Source organism: Procambarus clarkii, chromosome 2 (genome assembly GCF_040958095.1).
Source record: "Procambarus clarkii isolate CNS0578487 chromosome 2, FALCON_Pclarkii_2.0, whole genome shotgun sequence".
Classification (NCBI taxonomy): domain Eukaryota; kingdom Metazoa; phylum Arthropoda; class Malacostraca; order Decapoda; family Cambaridae; genus Procambarus; species Procambarus clarkii.
In genome coordinates this window covers 13,533,863-13,552,020 of record NC_091151.1, presented here as the reverse complement: position 1 = coordinate 13,552,020, position 18,158 = coordinate 13,533,863, and the positions used below count along the sequence as shown (strand labels likewise).

The window sequence follows — 18,158 nt, the reverse complement described above, 5'->3', positions numbered from 1 at the left end:
CTTTGGCTGCAATAGAATATGTAGTGTTATCTATAAAGACACTGTACATTTTCGGTCGAAGTGCAACAACTTAGACGATGCAGTGTTCACCGAGAGATTTCAACAGACCTAAAGCTCCCTTACGTGAGTGATCAAACAAGGGATGATTCTTAAGAAAGTTGCTCGGGTCATGCCAACTACATAGTGGTTTCTCGGCCATTTCCTGATATATATCCTCCACATGTTTCATATAAATTATGAAACGGTCAGTATCATCATAAACCATGTCCACATTAGAATTATTGGTGTGTTTCAGTATTTTACACCAAAAGTGATATAAACTGTATTTAGCTAGCTCTATTATCTGAAATCCCACGTAATTAGGATAATTAATTTTAATCAAAGATTTAGTGCTGGTTGTAAGTAGCTTATTCTCTGACAAATAAATTGCACGCTTAAAAGAGTGGACTTCTCACCTCACTCAAGAAAGACATCGGGGTGCACACACTAGTTTGGTGGATGTTGAGTATTTAGAAGCGTTTAACCGAGTCTTCCCAAACACTAAATTAGTGAGCAACTTGAAGAGTTGCTTTCTGTACCTACCTGAAGCTCATTCTGATTTTGTATGTTTTTTCTAAAAGATTTAGTATGTACTCACTGGGAGTATTCGTAAATGCTCTAGATCAATACAATTTCCAACCCAAGGTCTATAAACAGCTGCAAAGGAGGAACTGCAATAAAATAGTTTTTTTAGGTGAATGATCCCCAACTAACTTAATATTACGATGGTGACAGTTTTGTAATGCCATTGCGATGTAAAAGTGCTTTACTGAAGGCAGATAAGTCAGCCATTTGTACCTCCTTATGGTTTAGACATAGAGGCAAGTCATCTGTTAGTCTAGCCAGATCAGGTCTTATTTGCTTTGTGTCTATCAATAACCAATACCCCTTGTTGGATGTGAAAGGTTTCTCGTGGAACAGCCTGTCTTCCCTTATGAATGTGTTCATTTCATCATATGAAAGTTTTCTTATGCCTCCATAATGGAGCATTTTTGTCATGCAGCTTCCATACAGACTGTTAAAGTCTAATTATAGATGGTAGCTGCTAACATCTACTTGTGGATCAAAGGAAGGATTGATGTGTTTATAGTTAGCTTTGACACAGCTCCTCACAGCTGTTGTAAAGCCGCCTCTTATGTTTGTTGCTAGTAAATTGTGCAGTGTGACATCCGCACAGAGTTCTAACGTTATTTTACTTGACTTTAAAAAGCAGTCATAAGCATTTCCAGGAAGGCTACAGTAGTGGGTCACGTCTCTATGACATGTTATATAGAATTTCCCTATGGAAAGTAAAAATGTCAGCTAGAAAACCCACATCACAAACTAGATATACTAATAAGTATTCTTTAAGGTTTTTACAACCTGTTGTGTTACAGACTAATTTTGCCTGAGCGTATTCATCTGCACTGATGTGTGACTGACTCAAACTACTATCAAAATTGACTATTGGTGTAAATGAGGTTTCATTGATATCGCCAATTTTTTGGGGGTATTCATTGGGAAATATTTGTTTGCCATTCAACAAATGTTGATGGCTGTTTACAGGCAGGTGTTCTATCATTTTACGGGTAGATGTGCGGCCGAGTCAGTGAAGATAGACCTATTGATATGAAAGCAAGAGAGTCGATAAATCTAAGCTTACTAATTTCTACTTTTAGAAATTTGGTCCCGTCTTTCATTAAAAGATTGCTTCGTTCTTTTTTTCTTTAAATTTCAAATTCTTCTATGATAATCCCCATACCGTATGACATTATGAGTTATTAATATGAGAAATTTGATTGAATTTTTGTGTCTTAAATTACAGTTATTACAAAGAGCTCCTATGTAATCGTTGTTCTCTTTAGGATGGTCGTGGTGTTTGACCTTGTAATTATCATCTGTGAATGCCTCCTCACAACACTGACACTGTGTTATTTTCTAAAGTGATCTAAATCCTCGGTCGCAATATGAATTGCAAAATAAGGAAGGTTTGCTTTAATGTTTTTGAACAATCTAGCCACTTGCCTCATAAAATGTATGACACTATCCTCTCCAAAATGTGTGCTCATCAATAAACCACTTGTTGGTTGCTATCAGCTATGAGATACCTGTAAGCTATAGCTCTTTGTCTGGCTGTGACTGACCCACTCACATCGTTAATGTCCAGAAGTGTTTCAAAATCAAAGTAACACAAAGGCGATGGACTATACCCCTTTGCTGATGTTTTTAAATTTTAGTGAGACTCCTTCCTGATACTGCACGATCTTTTGTGATTGTTTAAGACATTCTGCTCATGATATTCTGATAGACATTTACGACAAAATACTGTGTTTTTGCAATAGCTACGAACAAAGTTTCTCAGGAAAGTATTCAGATCTTTTATTAAAGCCACGTGACTGTCTCTCAGCAGTAACAAAAATACAATAGTATGGTATTATTTTGCTCTGCGACGACATAAAGTAATATGATACACTTTATCTGTATATTTACTTACAGAGTACATGTATATGCTTAATTCATTAAGCCTTTCTACTCTGCTGATGTCTTCCCACGAAATTGGGAGATTTAAATGGTCATACTTTATTAGGAGAGTCCATCAGTCTCCCTATGCTTTCCCATGACCAACTACGTTGCTGGGCCTTAAAAACTGCTAAGCAATTAATGATGCAACTTTCATTATTGCTTTGGGGATTAAAAACTTGATTCATGCTTTGAGGATTAAAAACTTGATTCTTGCTCTGGGGATTAGAAACATTATTCTTGCTTTGGGGATTAAAAACTTGATTCTTGCTCTGGGGATTAAAAACTTGATTCTTGCTTTGGGGATTAAAGACTTGATTCAAATGTACTATATCCACAGTAGGAACTGTGGATATGGTACATTTGTTCCTATTCTGCTGCTAAAGGAGTTATTGCAAAATACTATCTTGATGAAGTCAATATTGTGGAGTATGAAGCTACTTCTTTCAGTCTCAGACAGTAAAGTCTCTAAACGAGACATGAGGTATTGCACCCAGAACTCTAGAAGTTCCCCAATGTCTTCAAGTGTAACTATAGGTGTGGAGGTAGTTATGTAATGATCTCTCAACTCATCATTAGTGACATTTTGTTTTAAAAGAGTTAATTTCACCTCTAGCAGCATTTTGAACGATGGAGTTAAATTGTAATCTGTAGACAGGGAATCCATATATGTGTGAATTTGTTCTAAGAAATGCCGCCGAAAATTACTCAATGAATCTATTGAGTCTGCTACATTTTCTCGCGGTATAAAGTATTACAGTCTAGTGAACAGATCCTCTAGAGACCCTTGACTATCGATAATATGTGGAAGTTCTATTATGTTTTCTTCTTTATCGCTTGAATTGAGATTTTCATCTGAGTCGTCTGTCTCTAAAACTTTACCACACGTAAAAATACCACCGGGGTTCGCTTGGGGAATTTTGCCTCATGCTAATACCACTAGGCCCCACTTGGGGCTATGACACATGATATCACCACTAGAACCCAGCTTGAGACCTTTTACACTGATCACGTGTACCTCTAGTGCAAATTTGAGAGTGTTTTAACAAAGTATCTTGACACGCGGGTGTCTTACAGAAACTGCAGATGAAAGATGTGTGTGGTTTGAAAGATGCAAGGCCACACACAGTGCACTGAAGAATCTGTTGTTTGTTGTATGATGTCCTCGGACTCCTACATTAGCGCAGATGCACACCACATTACTCTAAACCCACATCTTGGATGCAGTAGGAGCACATGAATATCGAGTGTCGCCCCTGGGTTAGCACTTGTCTGCTTCACGTCTCGCAATATGTCAGCCATCCACTGATCTTACCTAAATATAAAAACAAAGCAACGTGTTAGTCTTATAAGTTCCAGACACACACACACACATTCAAGATTCTCACACACCACATTGGAGATTCTCAAGGGAATCGACAGGGTTGATAAAGACAAACTATTTAACACAAGAGGAACACGCACTAGGGGACACAGGTGGAAACTGAGTGCCCAAATGAGCCACAGAGATATTAGAAAGAACTTTTTTAGTGTCAGAGTAGTTGACAAATGGATCTCAAAATAATCTCTTCCCACAACCAAACCATCGCAAGAGAAATCCTAGTAAACAACACAGAAATCATCGATAGATACAGCGATAGCAGGCGGCTTGACGTTTGCGAGGCACTACACATTAAGAAGTCAACACCAGTAATCAACAGCCAATTAATGCACAACTATATTCTACCCACCTCAAGACTCCGCTCCAATATAGAAGCATCAAGAAATATGGATCAATAGGCTTTCTACAATTACTTCTATTCAATACCCATTGTTTCGTGTTCTATCTTGTGTTGATGAAATTAATACCCTATTAAATACCACCTCACCCCATCCACCTCACTCAAATGTAGATATAAACAAATCGGAGGTGTGTAAGTTCTATTCAGTTGTGTATGTGTAAACTAAAGTCTTTGAAAATGTAATAAGTTTTACGAAACACGCTCAAGTGTCGTGTCAGACTAGAAATAAAAATGAATTTTGGAGAACTGATTTTTGAATTACCACCAACAGTGAAAAGAAATGTACGAAAGATTGAGAAAATTCGTGTTAGAATTATTAATCTTACTTTTTCGGTCATATTTAATAATATATGTCTACAGGAAAGACTGCTACCAAAATATACTAATATATATATATATATATATATATATATATATATATATATATATATATATATATATATATATATATATGTATATATATATATATATATATATATATATATATATATATATATATATATATATATATATATATATATATATATATATATATATATATGTTTCATTGAATATGACCGCATATTCTGTATTAATTATTTTCTGGTTTAGGGCTTCTATCCCTCTAACTATTTTCTTAGCATCAGGGCTTAATTGAAATAGGAGTTCTCCAAAACTCATTTTCGTACTTTTAAGGTGAAGAAAAGAAGTGATTTACTATAGAGTGTATTACACTTATTTGTATAATTTGCACGACGTTTCGAACCTCCATGGTTCATTCTCAAGTGAACAGATCTTACAATACTAGTTGATTTTATACCCGCATTAGGTCAGGTGATAATACAATGAAGGTGAAAACATGGGGGGATACATAAGGGATAAACATAGGGGCTGCAGAAGGCTTATTGGCCCATACGAGGCATCTCCTATCTAAACACAAAGATTAATCCAGTGTAATTGGCCTGTTATGTTGGACATTGTCTTCTGTGTTGGCATCGATATGTTCTTGTCTTGTCCTTACTCTCATGGTGGGTAGAGTAAATAGTTCCGTGATTTGGGTGTTCATGGTAGGTATCTCTATTCTTATATATATATATATATATATATATATATATATATATATATATATATATATATATATATATATATCTTATATATATATATATATATATATATATATATATATATATATATATATATATCTTATATATATATATATATATATATATATATATATATATATATATATATATATATATATATATATATATATATATATATATATAGAGTACCACCTCTGGTGCCAATGTATATATATATGGCGCTCAGAAGAGACAGACGTCGCTCCACCCTCCAGGGCGTTCCTCCCTCCACTCTCTTATTTTAGGCCTTCTGCCTTATCAAAACATGTCTAACTTATCAATAAACATTGCTACTGCTGCTGGCACACGACCAACTACAAGTAATCACTATAAACTGGCTTAAATCGTGCCTACCACAGATTGCCTAGTCGAGGGCGCTCCTCCCTCTGACGGAGTCTGGTCAGGGCACTCCCACGGCCCACGATAATGTCTCTGGGCGGCTTAATAAACACTCATCGCCGTCCAGGACTTGAGACCACAACGTTTCCAGCTCGATTCCATAGCTGGCACATATGCACTTCTCTTCTCTTGGAGATATATCACTAGGGGGTTCCTTTCTGACGGGAGCTCAAACAGAGCACAGCTTCCCCCTGCGATGTTTGGCACTCAAGTGAGTGTCAAAGCCCTCCAGAAGCGAGCCTCACGCCTCCAGCAAATTATCCACATCTCCCAACCTGTCATTTCTCTATTTTCTTATTCACTGCCCATAATCACAAACTGTTCATCATATCCAACCAACTATTTTATATATATTTTGAACCTATATTTGAAGCTATTTGAACCACTTCCCCGCCAGCACTCGGATGGTAATCTTGGGCATAGCCCCAATTCCTCACGTGTGCCCCAAAGAATGAGGTGATTTGATAAAATGCTATGCCCAAGATTACCATCCGAGTGCTGGCGGGGAAGTGGTTTAAATAGCTTCGGCTATCACTTCTTTATGTCCAGTCGTGATGGTCAAGCGGATTAAAGCGTCCTGTAGTTACCAGTTGCATTGCTCCTGGGAGTATGGGTTTGAGTCACTTCTGGGGTGTGAGTTTTTAGTCATATATATATATATATATGACTAAATATATATGACTATACTCGTCAGTCTGGTGTTGACAAAGGCTTTAACAAAGCCGAAACGTTCACCTCATTTCATATTTCTCTGTGGATTTTCCGCATAAAATGATCAGTGTTTTGTGATCGTCAATTGCATATATATATATATATATATATATATATATATATATATATATATATATATATATATGTCGTACCTAATAGCCAGAACGCACTTCTCAGCCTACTATGCAAGGCCCGATTTGCCTAATAAGCCAAGTTTTCATGAATTAATTGTTTTTCGTCTACCTAACCTACCTAACCTAACCTAACCTAACGTTTTCGGCTACCTAACCTAAACTAACCTATAAAGATAGGTTAGGTTAGGTTAGGTAGGGTTGGTTAGGTTCGGTCATATATCTACGTTAATTTTAACTACAATAAAAAAAATTGACCTCATACATAATGAAATGGGTAGCTTTATCTTTTCATAAGAAAAAAATTTGAGAAAATATATTAATTCAGGAAAACTTGGCTTATTAGGCAAAATTGGCCTTGCATAGTAGGCTGAAAAGTGCGTTCTGGCTACTAGGTACGACATATATATATATATATATATATATATATATATATATATATATATATATATATGTCGTACCTAGTAGCCAGAACGCACTTGTCAGCCTACTATGCAAGGCCCGATTTGCCTAATAAGCCAAGTTTTCATGAATTAATAGTTTTTCGACTACCTAACCTACCTAACCTAACCTAACCTAACTTTTTCTGCTACCTAACCTAACCTAACCTATAAAGATAGGTTAGGTTAGGTTAGGTAGGGTTGGTTAGGTTTAGTCATATATCTACGTTAATTTTAACTGCAATAAAAAAAATTGATCTCATATATAATGAAATGGGTTGCTTTATCATTTCATAAGAAAAAAATTAGAGAAAATATATTAATTCAGGAAAACTTGGCTTATTAGGCAAATCGGGCCTTGCATAGTAGGCTGAGAAGTGCGTTCTGGCTACTAGGTACGACATATATATATATATATATATATATATATATATATATATATATATATATATATATATATATATATATATATATATATATATATATATATATATATATATATATATATGTCGTACCTAGTAGCCAGAACGCACTTCTCAGCCTAATATGCAAGGTCCTATTTGCATAATAAGCCAAGTTTTCATGAATTAATTGTTTTTCGACTACCTAACCTACCTAACCTAACCTAACCTACCTAACCTAACCTAACCTAACTTTCTCGGCTACCTAACCAAACCTAACCTATAAAGATAGGTTAGGTTAGGTTAGGTAGGGTTGGTTAGGTTCGGTCATATATCTACGTTAATTTTAACTACAATAAAAAAAAATTGACCTCATACATAATGAAATGGGTAGCTTTATCTTTTCATAAGAAAAAATTAGAGAAAATATGTTAATTCAGGAAAACTTGGCTTATTAGGCAAATCGGGCCTTGCATAGTAGGCCGAGAAGTGCGTTCTGGCTACTAGGTACGACATATATATATACATATATATATATATATATATATATATATATATATATATATATATATATATATATATATATATATGTATATATATATATATATATATATATATATATATATATATATATATATATATATATATATATATATATATATATATTTTTGTATCAACCCATGTATATCTTGTAACCATCAAATGCATAATAAAGCACAAAAAATATTCAAGGAAGGGGGTGGTAGGAGAAAAGCACACAGAAACTGTATTGGAGGGGATCTAAACATTCCCTCTAATGCGTTATGCGTGGTTTCCTCCCAGGCTATGGGTCCCCCTTCTTCCAGCTAGAGGTATATATATATATATATATATATATATATATATATATATATATATATATGTCGTACCTAGTAGCCAGAACTCACTTCTCAGCCTACTATGCGCGGCCCAATTTGCCTATTAAGCCAAGTTTTCCTGAATTAATATATTTTCTCTAATTTTTTTCTTATGAAATGATAAAGCTACCCATTTCATTATGTATGAGGTCAATTGTTTTTTTATTGGAGATAAAATTAGAGTACATATATGACCGAACCTAACCAACCCTACCTAACCTAACCTAACCTATCTTTATAGGTTAGGTTAGGTTAGGTAGCCGAAAAAGTTAGGTTAGGTTAGGTTAGGTAGGTTAGGTAGTCGAAAAACAATTAATTCATAAAAACTTGGCTTATTAGGCAAATGGGGCCTTGCATAGTAGGCTGAGAAGTGCGTTATGGCTACTAGGTACGACATATATATATATATATATTTATATATATATATATATATATATATATATATATATATATATATATATATATATTTATATATATATATATATATATATATATATATATATATATATATATATATATATATATATATAAATATATATATGTTGTACCTAGTAGCCTGATCGCAGCACTTGGCCTACTATGCAAGGCCCGATTTGACTAATAAGCCAAGTTTTCCTGAATTTATATATTTTTGTAATTTTTTTCCCCTGACCTTCCCTGGCACTCCTGCTTGTTTCTCCACATTGTGCGCTAGTGTCTTCTGGGTACTGTGTCCTCAGACAGTACAAACATATACAGTCTGTTAACTCCCTGTGTCTTGTCTGTACAGTCTGTCCACTCTCTGTGTCGTGTCTGTACAGTCTGTCCACTCTCTGTGTCTTGTCTGTACAGTCTGTCCACTCTCTGTGTCGTGTCTGTACAGTCTGTCCACTCTCTGTGTCTTGTCTGTACAGTCTGTCCACTCTCTGTGTCGTGTCTGTACAGTCTGTCCACTCTCTGTGTGTCTTGTCTATACAGTCTGTCCACTCTCTGTGTCGTGTCTGTACAGTCTGTCCACTCTCTGTGTCTTGTCTGTACAGTCTGTCCACTCTCTGTGTCGTGTCTGTACAGTCTGTCCACTCTCTGTGTCTTGTCTGTACAGTTTGTCCAATCTCTGTGTCGTGTCTGTACAGTCTGTCCACTCTCTGTGTCTTGTCTGTACAGTTTGTCCACTCTCTGTGTCTTGTCTGTACAGTCTGTCCACTCTCTGTGTCGTGTCTGTACAGTCTGTCCACTCTCTGTGTGTCTTGTCTATACAGTCTGTCCACTCTCTGTGTCGTGTCTGTACAGTCTGTCCACTCTCTGTGTCTTGTCTGTACAGTTTGTCCACTCTCTGTGTCGTGTCTGTACAGTCTGTCCACTCTCTGTGTCGTGTCTGTACAGTCTGTCCACTCTTTGTCTTGTCTGTACTGTCTGTCCACTCTCTGTGTCGTGTCTGTACAGTCTGTCCACTCTCTGTGTCGTGTCTGTACAGTCTGTCCACTCTTTGTCTTGTCTGTACTGTCTGTCCACTCTCTGTGTCGTGTCTGTACTGTCTGTCCACTCTCTGTGTCGTGTCTGTACTGTCTGTCCACTCTCTGTGTCGTGTCTGTACAGTCTGTCCACTCTTTGTCTTGTCTGTACAGTCTGTCCACTCTTTGTCTTGTCTGTACAGTCTGTCCACTCTCTGTGTCGTGTCTGTACAGTCTGTCCACTCTTTGTCTTGTCTGTACAGTCTGTCCACTCTCTGTGTCGTGTCTGTGCAGTTCTGTCCACTCTCTGTGTCGTGTGTGATCTCAGTCATCTTAACTTAAATAAAAGTTCGAGTGACAAGATATTTACATAAATGTGGTAGTAGTGTACAATATAGGCTCTTTTCGTTAGATGTCCTGCTAACTTCTCAGTTACGGTGTTTTATATCATTTTACATATAAAACATGTAAGGGACAAGATAATAGTTTAACGCCCCTGACTGTCCTCAAAATTTTAAATACTGACCCAACAATAGCTGCGTCCAGCCATCTCACAGAACTCCAGTGTGTAGGTGTGATATTAAACCAAATTATTACTCGTATGCTAATTGAACATTTTCAATATCAAATGAGTATAAACTAAAAGTGCCTCCACATGGGTTAGAAAATATAACAATACAAATAAATAAAGAACAGGCAAATGTTTACAAGAGTTTCTCTTAATAAATATCGAGACGTCAGGTGTCAATAATCTATAAACAATTGGAGCAGTTTAACATATCAAAGAAATAGGATTGCTCGTTAAGTCCTTATATGCATTAAAATTACCAATAACTTGTAACAATATTTATAGGAGCATAACCATAAACTCAGAGGAATATATATTGATATTTCGTATTTTTACCTATCATACAAGATATTTTTGGTCAATTATTTATAGGTATAATAATAACAAGGAAGCATCTCTGAAATGTGACATTCTTATCTTGGCTAGATGTTGGACTGTGCGAATTACAGAGGGCACGTGATCGCTGCTGAGCACGTGGCTCAGATGGTCCCAGAGGACCGCCGTCAACACGTCCGAGTGATGGACATTGCCGCAGGTACAGTGCAATTTGGCTTCAACATAAAGATTAATTACTTCAATGATAAAATATTAATCATAGAAAAAAAATTGAATTAGGAAAAATAGGTTAAGGGTCTTAAGTATGGGTGAGACCTCAATGATGTCCCTGTATTCTAGAGACCGTCCCGGTACTGTTCAGTCTTGTGCATACATTCCTATCTATTTTGGATATAAATGGATTAGTAACACTACTTACTGGGTGAATCGTTAAGCATTACCTAGCTATAATCTATGGAATGTGGACCAAATATGCTAAGAATAATATTGGAAAAATATATAAATATTTACATAATATTTATGCAGCAAAATTATATTCTACAATACGTCATGTTTTTTGTTGATAATAGTAATAACGTTATCTTATCAATGAATAATAGTAAATGTTTCAAACAATTTCAGTGGTCAAGTAGTTGTTTCGATCTATTTTCTAGTTTATGCTTTATTTGACTTTGTCATTCGTCTTTGTTTCACTATGCATTTATATAGAAGTTTATACAAATATAAATACTATTTTATACCAGTAAATTATATTTTTAAATGCTAAATATGTTGATGATTTAGATTCCAATGATTTGACCTTTCCAACGATTATGACACAGGAAATGTTTGAAATTATATGGAGAGTGAGAGAATGATGCCTCTTCCTCGAGGGTCCTGAGCAGCCAACTGGCCTACCTTGACCAGCGAACTAGCAACACACTGCCCCGACTCGATTTGTCACACCATTAACCTCCTTCACACTCATCTCCTTCCTCTCTTTAGTTAAAAAAAAGTAGTTTTTTCTATGGGCGATATGTTTTAAAAACAAATATGATTGCATCACTACCCAACTCTCCCCAATACATCCAAAACATTATTTGAATCTTAAACTATGGTTCCCACCCTCTAGACGATGACGAACAGCCACACGTTTTACATCACGCCCCGCATGTTTTACATCACGCCCCGCACGTTTTACATCACGCCCCGCATGTTTTACATCACGCCCCGCACGTTTTACATCACGCCCCGCATGTTTTACATCACGCCCCGCATGTTTTACATCACGCCCTGCATGTTTTACATCACGCCCCGCATGTTTTACATCACGCCCCGCATGTTTTACATCACGCCCCGCATGTTTTACATCACGCCCAGCATGTTTTACATCACGCCCCGCATGTTTTACATCACGCCCTGCATGTTTTACATCACGCCCCGCATGTTTTACATCACGCCCCGCATGTTTTACATCACGCCCCGCATGTTTTACATCACGCCCCGCATGTTTTACATCACGCCCAGCATGTTTTACATCACGCCCCGCATGTTTTACATCACGCCCCGCATGTTTTGCATCACGCCCCGCATGTTTTACATCACGCCCCGCATGTTTTACATCACGCCCCGCATGTTTTACATCACGCCCAGCATGTTTTACATCACGCCCCGCATGTTTTACATCACGCCCCGCATGTTTTACATCACGCCCCGCATGTTTTACATCACGCCCAGCATGTTTTACATCCCGTCCGACATTTTGCATCGTGTCCGCGCACTTTGTATCACGTCTGCGCAGTTTGCATCACATCCACGCATTCTGCATCCCGTCCCCTACATCTGTACACATACACACACACACACATACACACAAACACACACGCACACACACGCACGCACACACACACACACACACACACACACACATTTGTGGTTAACAAATGGAATGCATTACGAAGTGATGTGGTGGAGGCTGACTCCATACGCAGTTTCAAGTGTAGATATGATAGAGCCCAATAGGCTCAGGGACCTGTACACCTGTTGATTGACAGTTGAGAGGCAGGACCAAAGAGCCAGAGCTCAACCCCCGCAAGCACAACTAGGTGAGTACACACACAACCTGCATACCATGCAAGATAATGGAGAAGATTGTGCGAAGAATGCTAGTGGAGCACCTGGAGCGAAAGAACTTTGTAACACAGCATCAACGTGGATTCAGGGATGGCAGGTCCTGCCTCACAGGGTTACTTGAATTCTACGACCAGGCAACAAAAATAAGGCAAGAAAGAGAAGGGTAGGCAGACTGCATATTTTTGGATTGTCAGAAAGCCTTTGATACAGTGCCACACAAGAGGCTAGTGAAAAAACTGGAGATGCAAGCTGGAGTGAAAGGGAAGGAACTCCGTTGGATACAGGAGTACCTAAGTAACAGGAGACAACGAGTCAGTGTGAGGGGTGAGGTCTCAGATTAACGAGACGTTACGAGTGGAGTACCGCAGGGGTCAGTCCTTGGACCTATACTGTTTCTGATATATGTAAATGATCTTCCAGAGGGTATAGAATCGTTTCTCTCAATGCTTGCCGATGATGCAAAAATTATGAGGAGGATTGAAACTGAGGACGATAGTAGGAGGCTACAAGATGACCTAGACAGACTGAGTGAATGGTCCAACAAATGGCTGTTGAAGTTCAACCCGAGTAAATGCAAAGTAATGAAACTAGGCAGTGGAAACAGGAGGCCAAACACAGGATACAGAATAGGAGATGAAGTACTTAATGAAACGAACAGAGAGAAAGATCTAGGAGTTGATATCACATCAAACCTGTCTCCTGAAGCCCACATAAAAAGAATAACGTCTGCGGCATATGCGAGGCTGGCTAACATCAGAACAGCGTTCAGGAACCTGTGTAAGGAATCATTCAGAATCTTGTACACCACATATGTAAGACCAATCCTGGAGTATGCGGCCCCAGCATGGAGCCCGTACCTTGTCAAGCACAAGACGAAGCTGGAAAAAGTCCAAAGGTATGCCACTAGACTAGTCCCAGAACTAAGAGGCATGAGTTACGAGGAAAGGCTGCGGGAAATGCACCTTACGACACTGGAAAACAGAAGAGTAAGGGGAGACATGATCACAACCTACAAAATCCTCAGAGGAATCGACCGGGTAAACAAGGATAACTATTCAACACTGGTGGGACGCGAACAAGGGGACACAGGTGGAAACTGAGTACCCACATGAGCCACAGAGACGTTAGAAGGAACTTTTTCAGTGTCAGAGTAGTTAACGGATGAAATGCAATAGGCAGTGATGTGGTGGAGGCTGACTCCATACACAGTTTTAAATGTAGATATGATAGAGCCCAGTAGGCTCAGGAATCTGTACACCAGTTGATTGACAGTTGAGAGGCGGGACCAAAGAGCCAAAGCTCAACCCCCACAAGCACAAATAGGTGAGTACAAATAGGTGAGTACACACACACACACACATCAACATGGGTTTAGGGAGGGTAAATCTTGCCTTACAGGCTTGATAGAATTCTACGATCAGGTGAAAAAGATTAAGCAAGAAAGAGAAGGATGGGCGGACTGCATTTTTTTTGGACTGTCGGAAAGCCTTTGACAAAGTACCCCATAAAAGGTTGATGCATAAGCTGGAGAAACAGGCAGGAGTAACTGGTAGGGCGCTCCAGTGGATAAGGGAGTACCTAAGCAATAGGAAGCAGAGAGTTACAGTGAGGGGTGAGACCTCAGAATGGCGTGAAGTCAGCAGTGGAGTCCCACAGGGCTCTGTGCTTGGACCTATCCTGTTTCTGTTATACGTAAATGATCTCCCAGAGGGTATAGACGCATAGCTCTCTCAATGTTTGATGACGACGCCAAAATTATGAGAAGGACTAAGACAGAGGAGGACAGCTTGAGGCTTCAAGAAGACCTGGACAAGCTGCAGGAATGGTCGATCAAATGGCTGTTAGAGTTTAACCCAAGCAAATGTAATGTAATGAAGATAAGGGTAGGAAGCAGGAGATCAGATAGAAGGTATCACTTGGGAGATGAAATACTTCAAGAGTCAGAGAGAAAGACCTGGGGGTTGATATCACGCCAGACCTGTCCCCTGAAGCTCATATCAAGAGGATAACATCAGCAGCATATGCCAGGTTTGCTAACATAAGAACGGCCTTTAGAAACTTGTGTAAGGAATCTTTCAGAACATTATATACCACATATGTCAGACCAATCCTGGAGTATGCGGCTCCAGCATGGAGTCCATATCTAGGCAAGCATAAGGCTAAACTGGAAAAGGTTCAAAGGTTTGCCACCAGACTAGTACCCGAGCTGAGAGGTATGAGCTACGAGGAGAGACTACGGGAATTGAACCTCACTTCGTTGGAAGACAGAAGAGTTAGGGGGGAGATGATCACCACATTCAAGATTCTCAAGGGAATCAACAGGGTTGATAAAGACAGGCTATTTAACACAAGGGGCACACGCACTAAGGGACACAGGTGGAAACTGAGTGCCCAAATGAGCCACAGAGATATTAGAAAGAACTTTTTTAGTGTCAGAGTAGTTGACAAATGGAATGCATTTGGAAGTAATGTGGTGGAGGCTGACTCCATACACAGTTTTAAGTGTAGATATGATAGAGCCCAATAGGCTCAGGAGCCTGTACACCTGTTGATTGACGGTTGAGAGGCGGGACCAAAGAGCCAGAGCTCAACCCCCGCAAGCACAACTAGGTGAGTACACACACACACACACACACACACTTTCACACTCTCACACACACACACACACGCACGCACGCACGCACACACACACACACACACACACACACACACACAGAGCTAGGAATGTAACAGAGCTAGGAATGATTACATTAACATAAGACGAGTGTCGGAAAGAAATTATGAGAACGATATTGCAGTCAAAGCGAAAAAGCAACCAAAATTACTACATAGCCATATAAGAAGGAAGATGTCGGTAAATGACCAAGTGACAAGACTGAGGAAAACAGAAGGGGCATATACAGAAAGCGACAAGGAAATCTGCGAGGTACTGAATGCAAAATTCCATGGAGTGTTCACAACCGAGCCTGAGCAGCTCCCATTGTTAGAAGAGATTACCCAAGATGAAAGGCTATCGGATATAGAGGTGACAGCAGAGGATGTAATGAAACAGTTGACAACACTGGATGCAAATAAAGCTGTTGGACCAGACAAAGTATCACCGTGGATACTCAAAGAGGCAGCGCAGGCTCTCAGCGTGCCTCTGGCAATGATCTTTAATGAGTCACTTATGTCGGGAGAATTGCCCAGTTGCTGGAAGGAGGCAAATGTCGTACCGATTTTCAAAAAGGGTGATAGGGAGGAGGCACTTAACTACAGACCCGTATCACTGACAAGCATCCCCTGCAAAATACTTGAAAGAATAATTAGGCTAAGACTTGTTGAGCACCTGGAGAGCATTGGGTTTGTAAACAAGCACCAACATGGGTTCTGGACAGGGAAATCATGCCTAACAAACCTTTTAGAATTCTATGATAAAGTAACAAGGATAAGGCAGGACAGAGAAGGCTGGGCAGACTGCATATTTCTTGACTGCCAAAAGGCCTTTGATACGGTACCGCACATGAGACTGCTATACAAACTTGAGAGGCAGGCAGGAGTAAGCGGAAAGGCCCTAGTATGGGTGAAGAACTACCTAACAGGAAGGAGCCAGAGGGTAATGGTAAGGGGCGAAAAGTCGGGCTGGCGAACAGTAACAAGTGGAGTACCTCAAGGATCGGTGCTGGGACCAATCCTCTTTCTAATTTACGTAAATGATATGTTTACAGGAGTGGAATCATACATGTCAATGTTTGCAGATGACGCAAAATTAATGAGAAGAGTTGTGACAGACGAGGATTGTAGGATCCTCCAAGAGGACTTAAACAGGCTGCAGAGATGGTCAGGGAAATGGCTACTGGAGTTTAACACCAGTAAATGTAAAGTTATGGAAATGGGATCAGGTGACAGGAGACCAAAGGGACAGTACACAATGAAGGGGAACAGCCTACCTGTAACGATTCGAGAAAGAGACCTGGGAGTGGATGTGACACCTAATCTAACTCCTGAGGCACATATAAATAGGATAACGACAGCAGCGTACTCTACACTGGCGAAAATTAGAACTTCATTCAGAAACCTAAATGAGGAAGCTTTTAGGGCGCTTTACACTGCCTACGTGAGAACCGTCTTAGAGTATGCCGCGCCATCATGGAGCCCCCACCTGAAGAAACACATAAAGAAACTGGAGAAGGTTCAGAGGTTTGCGACGAGGCTTGTCCCAGAGCTACGAGGGATGGGATATGAAGAGCGGCTGAAGGAACTGAACCTTACGACACTAGAGAAAAGAAGGGAGAGAGGAGATATGATAGGGACATATAAAATACTCAGGGGAATTGACAAAGTGGAAATAGATGAAATGTTCACACGTAATAATAACAGAACGAGGGGACATGGGTGGAAACTGGAAACTCAGATGAGTCACAGAGATGTTAGGAAGTTTTCTTTTAGCGTGAGAGTAGTAGAAAAATGGAATGCACTTGGGGAACAGGTTGTGGAAGCAAATACTATTCATACTTTTAAAACTAGGTATGATAGGGAAATGGGACAGGAGTCATTGCTGTAAACAACCGATAGCTAGAAAGGCGGGATCCAAGAGTCAATGCTCGATCCTGCAAGCACATATAGGTGAGTACATATAGGTGAGTACACACACACACACACACACACACACACACACACACACACACACACACACGCACGCACGCACGCACGCACACACACACACACACACACACACACACACACACACACACACACACACACACACACACACACGCACGCACGCACGCACGCACGCACGCACACACACACACACACACACACACACACACACACACACACACACACACACACACACACACACACACACACACACACACACGCACGCACGCACGCACGCACACACACACACACACACACACACACACACACACACACACACACACACACACACACACACACACACACACACACACACACACACACACACACACACACACACACACACACACACACACACACATTGGGAATTGATAGGGTAGATAAAGACAGTCTATTTAACACAAGGGGAACACGCACTAGGGGACACAGGTGGAAACTGAGTGCCCAAATGAGCCACAGAGATATTAGAAAGAACTTTTTAGTGTCAGAGTGGTTGACAAATGGAATGCATTAGGAAGTGATGTGGTGGAGGCTGACTCCATACACATTTTCAAGTGTAGATATGATAGAGCCCAGTAGGCTCAGGAACCTGTACACCTGTTGATTGACGGTTGAGAGGCGGGACCAAAAAGCCAGAGCTCAACCCCCACAAA

General features: G+C 39.6%; 1 protein-coding gene across 1 annotated transcript in view; it reads left to right on the top strand.

Annotated features, from left to right (window-relative positions):
- LOC138366938 (methyltransferase-like protein 27) overlaps positions 1-18,158 on the top strand; it is a 79,382-nt gene that overhangs the window by 18,765 nt on the left and 42,459 nt on the right. The window contains exon 3 of the mRNA XM_069328229.1: positions 10,843-10,951. Within this exon, the coding sequence (XP_069184330.1) occupies positions 10,843-10,951 (109 nt within the window). The remainder of the gene's footprint in view (positions 1-10,842; positions 10,952-18,158) is intronic.